Consider the following 16,736-nt stretch of genomic DNA (forward strand, 5'->3'; position numbering starts at 1 on the left):
ACTGTTTTCCCTCCTCAATTCATCGTGCAAACTAATATTAAATACTAAGCAAGGAAAAACCCTACATTAAATAAACAGTTATGAGGAAAATGGTGCAAATCCATTAGCTTTTGTCAGGTCTTCCCTATTTCTATTTTTATTTGTCACTGTTAATGGATTTAGTGCAACCTACTGCCTCTCTCACCCATTTCTACTCGCTGTTAACCCTTTCCCCTGGAAATTCACTCACCGGCTTACTTCGTCATTAATACACTAGTGGGCAAAAAATGACCCATAAACCTTTAGCACAGATATAAGTGTTGAATAATTTTATTAATACCTGTTGTGTGAAGGGTTGTGTGTTAAAATTGTCACTTGGCTTTCATATACAATGTAACTATATATTTGTAAGAAAAGGCAATTTATGTCTTTTGGAATTGAGTAACCTAAATAATGTGAAGAGTATTGGATGGCCAGTGGATATTTAAATGAGTGCCTCTCTGACATGAAATTAGCAGACCTCACTAAATGCACTATTGGTCTGAAATCTCAGGGGCGTTTTTTCTTCTTTCTTTTGCCTTTGATTTCATAGGTGACCTTGAACATTTCTTTTTTATTCTTTTGTTTCTGCATCTCCTTTATTGTCTGTTCGGTGGAGTAGGGATAATTACACTTTCCTTGTATACAAAGAAATTCTATAGGCCGAATATTAATTCTACTTACTACCTAATCTCCCTCAAGTATGCCATGTGACAGCCCGTCATGCTGACTGGCTTGTCTTCTGACCTCTCCTGCCTTGCTATCCTGGTCTTCCTGTGTCTGATCTTGCACTTTGTTCCTCCCTAGCAGTGTGATGGCCTGTCTTCTTTAGCACATGGACTTTGCCTAGCCCAGGGAGGCTTTGGGGAGCATCTGGTGTTGCTAGGCACTGACATGCAACAATATACTACTACTTTATAAAGGAGCCAGGCATTATTTGAAGGCAGTTAATGACACTACCTTCTTCAGTTGCTTGTGGGTTTTCTATATAGCAACCTAATAGCTTTATAGGGTTGTTGCATATAAACTCAACAAGGAGATATTTAACAGGCTAAATACGGCTCTTTGAGTTGGGTGACATAATGCAACACCTCCTGAGTCTGTTGAAGGAAGTGTTTTGTGATGAAAGCAGTTGGAAGCTAATGAGGTCTAGCAGATCCACTGCTGGCTGTATAGGCAATAGTATTGTGCGGGGTTACCTATACAAACGGGCATACAGGTGCTGGTGTGCTGGAGGAGCAGGGGACCAGCTGTGCCTATAATGTTACCTGGCAGTGGGTCACCATCCTTGAAATAATATTAGAAAATCATGGCAGACCTAGTGTTGAAATGCCCTTTGTGAGATCAGGAGCCTGGACTCTGGGGACACACACACCTTGGGTTAACAGTCTTTGGCAGTACCTCAGACTTGCTGGGTGTCTAGGCCACACACTAGAAGATATTTCTGATTTCTTTGTTGTCACAAGGGGGACTGCTGAGGTAAAAAAAAATTGTTTAAGAGCATCTGAAGGCCTTCACTTGTGAAAAACCTCAGCTGTCTATGCAGTCACTCCTGTGCTGTCTTGCAGACATGGCTGTGAGATGTCACCTACTGTTTCTTTGCCCTACTTGTAGCAAGCAGGGAAAGCCACAGAGCCTGTGCCCATGGCTGTACTCATGGCTCTCTTCAAAAGTTTGTGTGGTGGGCAGGCTCTAAAGGCACTGCTGAAGGGAGCAGGGCCTTTCACTCTGATAGAACATACAAGTCCAAAGGTACAAAGAAAACTTGTCTTTTGCTGGTGAGACTTGAACTCCTTGAACATTAGCAGACCACTGGACAGTGTGAGTTTTTGTAGCACTTTCTTGTGTTGCAAAGCATTTTGCCATGAGATAAGTTGGAAATGTAATATCATAGGATTTCCTTTTCTCCAACTGCTATTTGGCAGCACTGGTCTGGCCTCTTTATTCTTGTAGCATTTTTTATTTGCATACTTGGCTTCCCATTTAGGTGGTTGGGCTTTTTTTTACTATTACTTTGTTTTGAGACTAAGTAGTCCTTTTCCACTGTAATCATACTTACCATTCTCAGTGAAGTTACTTATTCAATCTCTCCAGTCATAAAGGTAGTGCCCATTTTGTAACTGGAAGGACATCAGAGGAATGGAGATGGTTAATGTTCCTACACCCCTTGGGATAGAATTAGACCACTTTCCTAAAGGCAAACCAGGGATTTAAAAGGTTGATGGTTGTGTTGATGTCTGGGGTAGCTCATTGAACAAATGAGATAAAATAACAAGAAATGAGCATGAAAGGAGAGGCTTGGACTAGTGTGATTTGAGCTAATGGGTGTTTATACTTGGAGCAAAATAAGATTTTAAAAGCCTCAACCTTTCATTTTCTTGAGAAAAACTGTTGATTTCTTGGTGCAACTAGTTTACTTGGGTTGAACATTATACTCCAGCAAGGCTTTCCATCAAACCTTTAATTTCATGCGTTAAATGAGCGTATATTTATGGTCATATTATTTTGTTTTAGCTAGTCAGAGCTCTTTTTCACCTTTGTGCTTAAGCAGAACTGTGACTATTAATTCCCTGAGAAAAGAGTTGAAAACATGCAGGAGAGGTGAGTGTGAGGGCTTTGTTGTTCTGCATGCAGCTACTACTTTCTTTTGCTCTTGGTGTCAAGCTGTTGCATAGTGTTGCCAAACTTTCATCAGAAGGGCAGAGAAAGTTTCTAACTCTTTTGAATTCATAGGAAAGGGGAATTTTGTGTGTGGATTTCTGAAAATTAAATGCTTACAATGCAGTTGTTACTTTCATTACAATTGCTCTGAAGGTCTGTCTTGCAATTCTTTGAAACTGTCCAACAGAATTTCCCTGGTCTGTGCTAAATACATTGGAAGAAAATGAAGAAAATCTACCCTTAAACTGCATGAATAGTTATTTGTAATTTTTATGTGAGATTACAGTGGATCTGTGGAATGTGTTTTATAATAATAGTAGTCATTGGCAGTGGTTTTGTTTTTCTTTCTTTAGGAATTCCTCAGCAGCTCTATTGATTTTATTTTTTTTTAAACTAGATGATTCAAATGCTCTGTTTGTGTCTTCCTGCAAATTAGTTCATTCTTTTTAAAAAGCAGCAACTAAACCTACCAGCATCATCTGCAAGGTACCAGTTAAAGAGGATAGAGGTTTACTATTATCTGTGATCACTCATAAAAACTTTTTAGAACTGGAGAACCAGTGTAGGCCAGCAGAGCAAGCAATATTATATCTGTCTTGATAACTTTGAAATACCAATAAGTAAAGATAACAGTTCTAAACAGACCAGCAAACCAGCTTCAGTATTTTAGTCTTGAGTATTTCTGAGCATTTGCCAGCTAGTTTAAAACTCGTTACATAGTATCTTGCCCCAGCTATGATACTAGTGTGTTGATTCTGCCTCATGTAAATGAAAAAGCTACAATTCTGGGTTGCTCTCATTTTAGCAGTGGTGCCCTTCCTTTGAAGGAGTACAATACTAATGTGAGGAACAGGTAGATGAACTAAAAACTAAGGCACGCTCTGTTTGCAAGTGAATAGCACAGAGCAGGCCTTTGAGTAGTGTTCCTGGTTGTATAAGTTCTCTTTGGATGTTAAAAAGCCTCTCAGCCCTTGCTGTTACAGTGCTGGTCAAACATGACATCAGTGGTCACAGTAGACTTTGGTTTTCTGGTCTCAGTGAATTTTATAATCATGAGACACTTTGTTTCACATAGTGGCTGTACAATGTTTGTAAGTCATGAAGAGTAATAGCATATTTGGTGAATGATTTGTAATCTGTGTTGTGTTGTGAGATGTTTTCTAAGTCACTTGGCAGATGTCTCTGTGTAGTGCAATAAACTTAAACAAGTCATTCTCTCCTGAGGTGGATTTTGGAGTGATTATTGTGTTCCTCTTCATGTGTTTCAGAGCTGAGGACAGAATGTCATGAGGTGCCACTTGGAAATTATTTTACTTCCCTTCCTCCTGCCTTTCCATCTCCTCACAAAAATCCCTCACTGCCCGTATGAAATAGGATTTGGTTTGGTTTTTAGTGTTTTTTTTTTTTTTCCCATATAGTGGGAAGAAGGGAATTTGTGTTTGTGAGGAGTTCTTGATGTTAGTTTGCCGTCCTTGGAAACCATCCAGAAACTAGTTTTAGTCAAGGATCACTGTGTTTTGGGTGACTGCAGTGTTGAGTGGTGTGTGAAGTGCACTGCGCTTTCCGTGGGTAGATGTTTCCATGTGCCTCTTCTCTTGGGAGCTTATCCAGGTCCTTGCTGCCTGGCAGCCCTGAGTGTGCTCTCACCACCCCCAAAAGTTTCATGCAAAGGTGTGGGCAGTCAGCAGTGGTTCCAGAGACACAGGAGTCTGTGAACAGGAGGCTGATGACTTTGTGCTGCCATGTTAAATGTAGTGCAGATGTAGAAATTGAGAAATACTGTTCCTGCTTGTGCTTTACACACAGAAAAATGTTTCTGGTCTAAAACATTTTTTTTTGTTTCAAATTCTGATCCTGGCTGTAGTTACTCAAATGTTTGTTTTAAAATCTGTAGTGACATCTTGAGTATTTCTGTCATCTACTTATTTTTGATCCTACAGAGACATTTGTGTGCTTGCAAGGCATGCTTTGACACCTGCAGAAGTTGTATGGCATTCTCATGGATAAACTTGGTGGCAGATCTGTGTGAAACATTTTCTTATTGCAGGGTAACTGGGCACACTGAGCTCTGGATAAGTATTTCTTTAGAGTAAGAACCTTTGACACCCAGTAATCTTTCTACTATTACTTGCAAAGAGGTCATCTCATGTAACAATAGTAGGCTGCATGTGTGAGAGCATTAGATTGGTAATGGTGAATGCTGACACCAAAAGCTTCCTCATCACTGCAAAAGATGTCCTTAGTGTTATTCACAGGTACTGTGCTAAAGACTGCAACTGCTAGACAGACTGATAAGTCACAGTAGTATAATTTCAAGATTTAATAGCTTGAGACTGCAGATGCTAGTTGCAAATGGTCTTTTTTTTTTTTTGAGTAATAGGAAATTTCTGCTTTTTCTGTTTGCTTTGAGAGTTCCTGAAGTACTCCTGTAACCAATGTGGCATGTTTGTCAAAGACAGAGTACATCTACACCAGTTCAACCTGAGTAGCTGCCATATGCCTAATTCATATTGTTGACAGTTTTGGTTCGGGAAAGTCTGCAGCCATGGCCAGGCCTGGTTTGGTAGTGGAGAAGAAAAAGGGCAGAGGTACTCAGTGGGGAGCTGTTGTCTTGGTTTTGTTCACTTGTTTAAAATAACAAGGTCCTTAACTAAGAGTTCAGCTTGTTGGTGTAGCCTGGGCACCTGTGCAGAGCAGTAGAGTCATTAATGCACTCCTAGTTCTTTTGGTTCCTCTCCTCCCAGCCTCCAAGCCTTCCCCTGTGTTACCTACATGTCTTTGATCTCGGCTGCTGTCCTGGTTTTTCCCTCTGGGCCATGTCTGCAACCTCAGTGCTCAGCTCACCCCAGCTTTCCCATGTACCCCTGCTCTATGTCACACTGGGTTGCCCGTAACTATTCTGCTGCTCTGTGTTCAGCCAGAGTCCTGTTTTTCCTTTCTCATTGTGCTGTTCCAAGAGATGCATTGGGATGTCACTACGGCTCCTGCAGCAGAAGGGGAGAGTGCCCTAGCTCACTGCACCCATTCCCTCTGCTTTGAAGCCGTGCTGGCTGCTCATCATACCCTTCATGTGAGCCAGCTTAATGAGTGTAAATGACATAAAACTGTGCCAGTAAAATAGTTTTCTTTGAGGAAAATGACTCAAATGGACTTGTGGAAGAAGGACTGGTCACATACAAGAAGGCAGGGAGGAGAACAATGCAGCGAGGACCAGGGAAGCAGCAGCACCAACTCAGACCCCTCTGCCCACTACATCCCTTTTAGACTTAGGGGTCTGTTCTCTGAGGGACCCTCTCAGTGGTGATGCTGCTGCAAGATGTGTGTGCCTTGGGCCACTTCTCTCTGATTTCAGCACAATCTCATGCACACTTAAAGTGAAGGTGTAACCAGAGCTTCAGAAGGTACAATTTGAAATTGCCAGTGTCCCTCTGAGCCCACATGTTCTGCAGTCCCGACAGCTGTTCTCTTCCCAAAGCTTTATTTTCAGCAGACTGTTTGTATGGCAATGAAGAGAACAACCCTGGAAAAAAAAGCTGCATTCCTAACACATTTCAAGTGTGTGCTAAAATAACAGGGAACGAAATTACTCAAATAAACATTTTCTGGAGTTTTTATATAGACATAGTATGTATTTTTTCCCAGCCATTGGCCTTGGAAGTAGCTCAATGTGCAATTTTATTTTATTTTTTTATGGATCCTTGGGCAGATCATAGGTGATATGTAAGGCCAAGCAGTTGGTTGGGAAGTATATGGACACCAAATCTTTACAGTGAGGAAGTTTAATAGAGGATAATGCTGTTATCTTGAACTAAGACAACTAAAAGAGCCGATAAGCAGCATTTTAATTATTTTCTTTTTCAATTTTGGACTTTTAAAAAAGTCTGTTAAAACATGACCAAACATTTTTGTTTGGATCTTAATAGGCTGTGCAAAATAGAGTTTAGAAACTTCTATATGCAATCCATTGGGAGAAAAAACAGCTGTGCACTGAGAGTATCATGTACCCTTTCATGGCAGTGCACTGGTTTTCATTGTTGAGAAGGGAACCAGATTTGATTCTCTTCTTAATAGAAAAGTTCAGATTTTTTTTTTTAATTAATAAGTATTCAGTCAAAAGCTTTTAAGGGGCAACTTCTATTGTGTTGCTTTCTCTCCCTGTTAGTACCTCTGACGTAGTTTAACTGCAGCTATAGTAGAGTACTGGAGAAGGTAAAGGGGACTTGTAGCAATGTAGTAACGCTCTCCCTGGTTTTAGTCACCTTAAACATGAATACAGAAGCAGTAACCAGTGGCTGGCAGGAGGGAGGAAGGGTGCCTGGCCCTGGAAGGAGGCTTCATGTCAGAGGTCTGAAAGCACTCCAGTGCTGAGATGATCAGAGGGCTCTTATCCACTCCTCAGCCACTTGTTGCCTGGGAGACAAATGTAATCCAGGGATTTTTTTTTTTTCTTTCCCTCTTCCTTGCTGGTTTTTGATTGGAGCCACTATTGACTTTTGGCTTGGAGGAGGTAGTGAAGCAGCACGCTAAGTGTCATAAAATGGAAATTAATCAGTAACCGATGAGTCTGAGTTCCAATGATTTCCTTTCCCATGATTGCTCTGTATACAGGAAGACTAATGACACATCTAAACAGACAGTTAACGAATCTCTTCACACCTCTGACAGTCAAGAAGGATTCTTAACCAGATGACACTTCAGTTTTCTTCTTACTTCTGCTCTCTTGTATGATTGTGGAAAAACAAAAATAACTGTCTTAAAAAAGGAACTTTTCATGGTTGGAGAGCTTTGCTTAAGGTTGCTTTTGGTTTTGCTGCTAAATTATAAGTTAGCTAAGCTGCAGTGAAAATATAGCAAACCTGCTTCCTCAGTGTTCATTTTAACAAGGAGTATAATTCTTCTCAATAAAAGTATTGTGTGGGAGAGTTTCCGTTTTTTTAGTGAGATTATTTTTGGCTTTTGCAAGAATATAGGCAAGCCAAACAAATTGAGCTTAACAGTAATGAAAGGTTTTGAAGTTATTCTTCAGTAGTGACTTCATCTTGTAAGGCCCTCAACTTGAACTAACTCTGAGTTTTGAGGAGTAATCTCTTCCAGATAGGTGAAAAGTCTGTCTTGAAAGTAAATGAAAAAACAAAGAAGTTTGGAAACAATCTGTTGTGTTGCAGCAAGTACAAACAAGGTAGATGGTCTTTAAACATAGCTTTGGTTTTTGTTTTTGTTTTTTTTTTTAAAAAAAGCTTATGCCGCGTTGTAAGGAGTAAAGAATCCAGCAAAGGTTGCCTCTTGAAAAATGTTCCTAGTTTTGCATGTTACTTGCTTAAAAGGAAATTTTATGTTCCTTTTGCTCTGGCTCTTGGATGGAGCACGGAAGTGAAATTTGAGAGATTTGGATTCTATTTTTGACTCTATCCTTTGCCTAAAAAGTCACTTTCTCTAGGCTTATGTCAAGCCTCTGGCTCATTGTCCCATTTTTAAGAGGAATAAATATTACAACCTTCTTTTTGCCAAACTGCTTTGAGATGTGGCACACAGCTTTCACCACTGACACCAGCAGTGCACCTTGCAGTCATCTGCTGCAATGCTTTACTGAGGTGAAAGCCTGTGAGTCTTGCTTGTTCTCTCTCTTGCCTCTTGAATCTTGAGCTTTTTGGCTGTGCAAAGGCCTTGATTCACCAGGACCTGGAAGATGTTTCTACTCAGATTGTTCAATGGCCTTCTAGTAGGACATCTTTGGGAAGAAAGGGGATAGTCTTGAACCCTGCTGTCCTGAAGAGGCTTCACCCCATATTTTCAGTTCCACCAGAGCAGTATGCAGAAGATGGTTCTTACTTCATCCTCTCCAGCAGATGTGGTTGTTTCTGAAAGAACATGGTTGTGGCTCCTGTGGGTTGTGCTAGCCCTTCTTCTTTCAAGCCAAGTCTCATGGGGTGCAGTGAACTCGCTAGATGCTCCTACACAGCCATCCAGTGATGCTGGGGAAGATATCTCATTTTCTTCGGGGTGGAAGGGGGCCAGAAAGGGGGAGAAATAGTGCATATTTGCTGTCTGTAAGTTCAGGGGAGCACTTAGAACATTGCACTGTGTATCCTAAAATTGTTAATGAGGCACAGGAGTGCGTGAGGCAGGTAGGGCTTCACAAAGATGACAAGTTTTTGGAAGGAAACAAGTGTCTGCTTTAGGTCTTCCTTGTGACTTTAGAAAAGAATGTCCTACATCTGGTGTGATTTTTTTTTTTTTTGCATGTATGTGTGTGTGTTGATATGTTTGTTCTTCAACATGTGAAACTTGAGCCTTGCTCCACTGATAACAGAGTTGTGAAGAAGAGATGGTCCTGGATTGAAAAGTGGCTGGAGACAGTAGTGCAGCCTCCCCTGCCTATTCCAGATAACATCAACGTTTACAAAAAATCTTATGACAATGCCTTGAAAGCCTGCCAGTGGGCTTCAGTCAATAATTAGAATGGATGTTTGGTTTTAGTTATGCTTGGGCAGACGGTGCTTTTATACTGGAGCTGAGAGAAAGTTGGTTTTCTGATTGAGAACTCACACAAAGCAATTCAAAATACCTGCACTGTGACCTCTGATGGGATTGAGACAAGAACTGAAATTGCACTGCTTGTAACTGCAGAATAAATACTGAATTTTGGTGTAGTCTTTGCATTATTGATAGGCTGCTTGAATTGCTCAGGTGTCCAGAAAGGATAATTACAGTAACTGTTGTTTTAACTGATCGCAATTTCACAACACCCTTAAGTGGTTTAAACTCTGATTATACTGTGGGCTGCTTTTTTGTTGTTTTGGGTTTTTTTGGGTATTTTTTTTCCCCTTGGAGAGAAAAGATGATTAATTTCCTCTTGTAGTATAATGGCACTGATGTCATGTGGGTTGAAGGATTAAATCCTTTTATTTTTAAAACTGTTGCTAGGGTGTTCAAACCCCTCCTTTTTAGCCCTGTTTCTTGTTAGTATAACAGCAAAGGAAAAGAAAATCACTTTCAAAAAGAATCTACTTCAAAGTTTCCATTTAACAGTAACTGTAGTTTCTTATTTTTCCAATATGAGGTGATGGGGAAATTGCCAGATATTGTTAAATCATATTAACTAGTAACAAGAGAGTGGGGAAGAGGAGGAAAGAAAAGCAACCAAACATTTGTTTGTTTACTTCCCTCCCCCCCCACCAGAAGTGTGGTTTAAATCATGCCGTTGCAATACATTAATAATAGAGCAATAATCTCTGGCAAGCAAACTATGTTTACTCTGTCAGACAGAAAAAAAATGCAAACCCACTGCTTTTCCTGACAAATACTGCTAAATAAATAAGGCTATGCCATTAGATCAAATATTTGATTTTTTTTAATTCTTTTTTCTTTGCAGAGTATTGGAAAGGGGTCCTTGTGGTGTATAGACCCAGAATATAGACAAAATCTTATTCAGGCTTTGAAAAAGACACCCTATCACCCATATTCGCATGTGTTCAGTACACCTCCCACATCTCCTCAGGCATATCAAAGGTAAGAACTAGATGCATTTTACAACTCTAAATGTTTTCATCCAGTGTTGCGTATGAATCTTGGGTAAGATGTTGAATGTCATTAAGTGATGCAGTTTGGAACTGTGCTAGTCAAGAAAGCCTGGGAGTGCTGGTGGCAGCCTGTCCTTGCTGAGTGTCTGTGCCACCTTACCTGCCCATCCTGCTGCATTGCTGCAGCAAGGCACCCCAACCGCGCTGGTGCTCCTGCTTCTGCCTGAGCCACAGAACAATCTCTTGGCAAAGAACGCCTGAAATTAAAATGCATGGAAGCAAATGGAGAGCTCCAAATTGTCCGCTTAACCGCTTTACAGGAGGTGAAAGTACAGTACCATGGCTCAGAGGAGACTGGCTCAGTTTTTACCCCCAGGCAAGCCAGAGGGTAACCCCCAACAGGGGCTGTGTTGCCTGCATAACCCTCAGGTTTCCTCCCAAACCCTGCACTCAGGTGACTGAAACAGCTTCTGTGTGGTTACCTCTTCCTTCGGCTAGTGCTTGCAGGTTATGCCCACCCCTTGGGTTGAACGACTACCCTGAAGGTTATCCTAGAGGTGTGTGGGAGAGAGCAAGAGCCGGTTTTCTGCAGTAAAATAGCTGTGGGGTGGTTTTATTTTTCATTTGTTTTGCATTTGGTTTTGATCTGGCACTTGCTTGTGACTAACATTAGTGAAAGGAGAGACTCAACAACTGTGATCCACCAAGGAGGGAAGCAAACACCCGCTTTTGACACAACGGCTTCCTCCTCACTGCTCATACAAGAAGTTGTTTTCTTCACTCTTTCCAGATGTTGGCAGCGCATCGCGGCTGGGTCAGAACTGTTGGTCACGGCCCGTGCTGTAACCACACCCCACAAAACCAGGGAGGTATCTTGACCCAGCCCTAGCAGGGCTTGGCAGCATCATTAGGACCAAGAAGGGACTGTGGTGGCTCTCGGCGGGTGGGGATGGGTTTCTTTTCCGGAGCCAGTTCAGAGTCAGTGCTGAGGCTGGTGGGAGGGCTGTGGCGGGGTGCCGCGGCGGGAAGGGCCGGGGCTGGCGCGGGAGAGGCCGCCGCGCCCGCCCGTGCCGCCCGAGGAGCGTGATGGTCGCCATAGCAACGCGGCGTCTCCCTGGCAACGCGTAGCGCGGGCAGGTGCGGCTGCGTCACGGGGCCGCGCGGCGCTGCTCGGCGCAAGGCCCGGCCGTTGGGCTCCGCCGCGCCGTTGCCGCGGTAACGGGCGATCGTGGCCCGCCGCGGCCGCCGCTCCGCAACGTGTGTGTGGGCGAACGCGCGTCCCGACGGGTTTGCGCCCGGCAGAGGCCGGGGCCCGCGGGCAAGGCCGCCGATTTCTCCCTTTTTAGAAGGGAACGGCGGACTCGGGGCCTGCCGGAGTGTAGGGCTCCCGCAGCAGCGCAGGCTGCTGCTGCCCGGGCTTCATGTGGAGCTCCCGGAAAGGAGTTTCCATAGGGCCGCCTGTAGAAGGGATTTTTTTCTCCTTTACTGTTCCCCTGCTCCCGGCATTCCCACTGCAGCTGTGCTTTGCAGAAGTACACTGTGTATTGAATAATGGCGTTAAATTTGTAATTTGTGTGTTTCAACAAGCACTCCCTTCGGCATTTCTGTTGCCCTTTTAAGACTATTTTAATTGTTCTCATACAGTTTTTTTTTTTTTAATTCTCATATCAAGTAAAAGTGTAATGCACATCTGACATAGAAATGGAAGGATTTTGACCCCTTCTAATCCCTGCAAGCAAAAGCAATCCAGCAAGCACATGCAGTTGAAACTAGGAGGATCTCTGGCTGAGTTTATTATTTGAAGTGTGACTGAATGGGTTGGGTTTTGCAGAACTACTGTACAGTTTACTGGCAGATAGCTTTTCCAGGTTAGGTTGAAGGATGTGGTGCAGCAGCACTGGCCCAAGGGCCCCTTGCAGGAATAAGCCAGTAGAGACACCTAGGGCAGCAAAAGCTGTGCTGCCCTATTCTGAAGTGAGAGTGGACACTGGGATGGGTGGCCAGAACCTCGTAGCCTGTTTTCCTGTGTGGGAGACGCGAGGTGTACTGGCACATGCCAAACAATATGGGATTTAAGAAAGCATTTTGAAGGACTGCCTGCTTTCACTGATGCCCAGCTGTAGCTGCATAAATGGCAGAGCTGTATTCTGAGCAAGGGCGAAGGGTGCTACTGAAATACCCACAAGCGAGTCCCAAAGCCGAAAAGGAAATTTCCTCTCCTTGGAGACCATGGGAAGTCAGAACTGCTGCTACACTGCTTGTGCTGCCAAGCGCTTTCAAATCTTCCTTGTAATGACTGCATCATAAAACAAAGAGCTTGCATGCCTGCAGGAGCAATTGCTTGGCAGATAAAAGCCCAAAGGAGACTGGGTTTTGTATGAAGAAATTGTGGTCTTGATGTTATTTTTAGATGGATATCTTTCAGCAGTTCCTCTTTCAAATAAAATTTAATCTTCCCTTGGCCTTCTAAAATATTTATTCATATACTAACACCTGGTGAAGCATCAACGTGAAGCAGGTCTGGGCTATCAGTGACTGCTGAATTAATTTAATTATGCATTGGCAGTTACATGGCAAAATCATTTTTTCAAATATATGATAGATTCACAAGGAGTTGAACGTTCGCCGTGCACTTGTAAAAACAGTAATCCCATATGTCTGTGATTGCTTTCTCATGTGCACAAAGACTTCAGTAACGGGTGGAAAATGTAAATCCACTCAGCATATATCGTCATAGTAACAAATTCCAAGGGAAATTTTTCTGATGGTGAAGATACTATGTCTAGAAAAATTCTTTGGGTGGCAGAGATTTTGCTGTCTATCCATCTTTCATAACTGAAGCCCACAACCAAGAGAAACTATGTCACCTGATACTAATGAGATATGTCTGGAACCTGATAATTCACCAATATTACTCCTGCCTCTAGGAACGGGATTAATCGAAGGAATTACAAGGTTTATGAGGATCAGTTGGTGTGATTCCATGGGAGCAAATTGACCTATTGCTTATCTTTATCAGATGTTTAAAAGAATAAGGATACACAAAGAATCACATGTTCTGTTTAGTATCTGCGTAAGCAGCTTAGGGGTGAATTGAGCACAGAGTGCAGGAATATATTGTAAAAAGATCCCAAGCAAGATGATCAGACAGATTTTCTTTTTCCAAGGAGAGTTAATTACATAAAATAATTTAGATTTGTGACTCGCTGGAATATTCTGCAGAAACGTAACAGGGAGGACCTTTTATGAAGTTTTATGATGTGAACCCACATGTTTGGATGGCTGAGTGATTGTTATACCAGTATCATTTGAAATTAGACATATGACAAACCAGGAAGTCTGGGCGTTGGGCTCTGTGTTTATAAGGCCATAGTTTCAGGATAAAATAGCAACCTTGTAGTCTTTGTACATAAGAAGGAACAGCAGACCACGATTGAATTGCTACTGCAATTCAGAGTGAAGATTATCTATCTGTAAGCTGTAAGAAGTGTTCACATATGGTAATGTGAATTGTTCAAGTTGGATTGGATATGTATTCTTAAAAAACAGTACTCAATGCCAGACAAACCCTTTGGATTTTTATTTGACTCTTCTAATTGAAGCGTATTTGATGTCATTTACGATGAATTTCAAGGGTGAATTAACACTGATATACAGTCTTGTAAAAAAAAAGCTCTCTCCTTCATGTTGAAAAATGGATGCTTTAATGTAAAGCACTTTTACCAGGAACACCATATCTCATCTGGAGTGCATCACTGTGTTTCAGCTAGGCTGCCCTCTGCAGAATGGGCTTGAGCCTTGTAGGGCTGACATGGACAGGAAACGTGGAGCAGAAACTCAACTGCAGTGTGATTTTGGTTGTGGGAGAACATAGTCAATCTGCAGTCAGTGTTGGTGGTATCTGCTGGTCACTGGCAGTGCGGGTGCTGCAGAGCTGCTCCGCTGTGCTGCCGAGCTCTTGGCTGGTGCTGCAGCCTCTGTGGCTGCAGGGGACCAGACCCTGCAAACTGCCTCTGCTTCTTTCATGCAGTCACTTTCCAGAAGAGTATTTAATTTAAATGTGTGTGGCTTTGTGATCTTGTTTTCTTTTCCTCATGCCTTGTTGAAGTGTATGTTACAGATATAGGCCAGCGTATCACAGAAGGCCCTGCTGCAGGTACATAAGTGACCAAACATTTTATGAAACTTTACTAGCCTGGGATTTGAAAAATTCAGAGTGGCTTCTCTTTTATCAAATTTAGTGTCTCTTATCACTATTATGAGCTTCTTAAATGTTTGGCACTTCTCCAGTGTCTTGTTTTCTGATACTTGTTTCTGATAAAAGAAGTAGAGATTAAGAAAAGGAGGTTTTAATATTTTGAACCTCTGTCTAACTTTCTAAATTTATTAATAGAGACACAATGAAAAAAATTGTGAACTTCGATTTCAGGAAAAAAAGCTTTAGTCATTAGGACCTGCCATTGCTGCAAGCTGCAAGCCCTATGGTAAATGGTAGAAGATGTGGCTTGGGCATGCTTACATTTGAATTTGATCTTAAAAAAAAATCCATTTACGTATTTTAAGACTGAAAACATACAGTCTTCCCACTTCTTGGGAAGATTTCTGCTTCCATCTCAGCAGCACGAGTATTCCCACCACCCAATGATGAGGGCAAGGGATGGCAGAGTGGCAGGAGCTCCCCAGACAGTGCTGGTGCAGGACCTTTGCTGGGCCTGCACCTCACACTCACCACTGCAGCCAAAACTCTGTGGGCACTCACCCTGTCTGTGTGCCTTCAGCATACAGCCCACTCAGGATGGGGAACTTTGAAGCTGTTACACGGATGTGAAACTGAGAAGTGTTCCCAATGAGAACGGCTGTTATAGATTGGCTGCTTAGGAAACGTCTGTTACTGGAACAACTCCTGCAAATATTTGTGGGTTTTGGCTTTACTGTCACAAGCTTCACTCTTTCGCAGTTGTTTGTTGAAGCTAAACCTTTGTCAAAGTCAGTATGTTGTATGTTATCATTTTGGAAAATGTATAAGCACTCTTTTTATCCATACATTTTGTAAGTTGAAATCAGAAATTATGTTTTGTGGCCAATTGGTGAAGCTGGTGAAACAATCTTTTCCCATTCACTGAAAACTTGGAAGCACTGAAAGACAGTACAGGATGTCCCCTTGCAAGAAAGGATGTAAAAAATAAATTAGTTGATTGTCCTTTGCAGTCTGGAAACACAGATTTAGTTTTGTATTATTGGTCTTTGTAGGAAATGAATCTGACCATAGAGCAGCCTAATAGTATTTTCTGTGTGTATTATAGCCCCTTTATCAGGATCGATCTAGATATTTTACTTCCTGTAAAGAGTCAGAGTGAGTTTGGTCTCTTGGTGTGGTGCTAAGGCAGAGTCATTGGGGAATTTTGTTTTTCTGTTTTCGTAGTTTAGAGATCACAGAGAATACAAGTTCTTCCAAATTTTGCCCTCTGACACTGTAACATGTCTTGGTTTGAAGAACATCTGTACGTCGGGATAATGCTGCTTTATTTCTGTTTTCTGGTAAGTTAGAGAGTATCGATCCAGCTTGATACTGGGTAGGAATAGTAAAGAAAAAGAACTTTTGCTTGAGTGAATGTCTGTAACGCAATCAGTGAGTAAATATTTGAGGATCTGCCAGTCCAGGAGTTGTTTTCTAATGTACTCTTATCAGCTCTCCAGCCAGTAGACTTCTGTGATATGGGAAGTATAGCACTGAGCATAGCTTCAGAAAACAAAAAAGATCATCTCTTACCTTTTAAAAGGAATTTTCGTGTACATTATAGTATGAGGGAGGCAGAGGGGAGGGAAACAAATTGGGAAAGGTGGCATTAGGTCCTGGACAGAAAAAGAGGAATGGAAAGTCTGAGTCCACCCTTTTTCACACAACACTTTAATACATCCTTTCTGCAGTGTGCTTGTGCTCAGTAGGAATGGCTGATGGAATTAAAATAACCCTCTAATCACATCTTCATTCCTCTCAAAATTAGATAAATGCATCTGAGCCATCTCAGCTGAGATGTTTTCAATTCTTTCTCATCCATACCCTCAAAATGTCTTGTTTCTTGTTTGCCAAATACATAAAGATTTGGTTGAGTCTTTGTTTTGACTGTGTGTTTGCAGACCTTCAATAAAGAACTGTGAATCACCATCCTTAGCTTGTCATGTTTCTCTAAATGCTGGTCAAACACCAGCTCCTTGCTTTATGTTTATTATTCATAGTCCTGTTTGTTGAACAGTCTTGCTTTTTACTTGGCTTTTTAGTCTTCCTCCTGCTCCGTGCCTTCTGTAGATAAATACAGCCTTATTTAAGAAATAGCTTGTAATGGAGAGCTTGGATATTTCCACTTCAGTTTATGGGAAAGGGAAAGTCTAGAGATGTGTTTTGAATTTTTTATTTGTTTGTAAATCTCTCTCTAGCCCTAGGTATTCTAGCCTTAGGAAAATCATTAAGAGTAGCCTCATTGACAGAGCTGTGAAGTGCTGACTGCAGAAACTTGGAAGCAGGTGGGTATTTTGCTT

General features: G+C 41.9%; 1 protein-coding gene across 6 annotated transcripts in view; it reads left to right on the top strand.

Annotated features, from left to right (window-relative positions):
* Positions 1-16,736, top strand: part of FOXN3 (forkhead box N3) — a 211,584-nt gene that overhangs the window by 94,813 nt on the left and 100,035 nt on the right. For all 6 annotated transcript variants that reach the window (XM_061997855.1, XM_061997857.1, XM_061997854.1 and 3 more), the window contains exon 3: positions 10,052-10,188. In XM_061997855.1, coding sequence (XP_061853839.1) covers positions 10,052-10,188 — 137 coding nt within the window. The remainder of the gene's footprint in view (positions 1-10,051; positions 10,189-16,736) is intronic.

Source organism: Colius striatus, chromosome 6 (genome assembly GCF_028858725.1).
Source record: "Colius striatus isolate bColStr4 chromosome 6, bColStr4.1.hap1, whole genome shotgun sequence".
Classification (NCBI taxonomy): domain Eukaryota; kingdom Metazoa; phylum Chordata; class Aves; order Coliiformes; family Coliidae; genus Colius; species Colius striatus.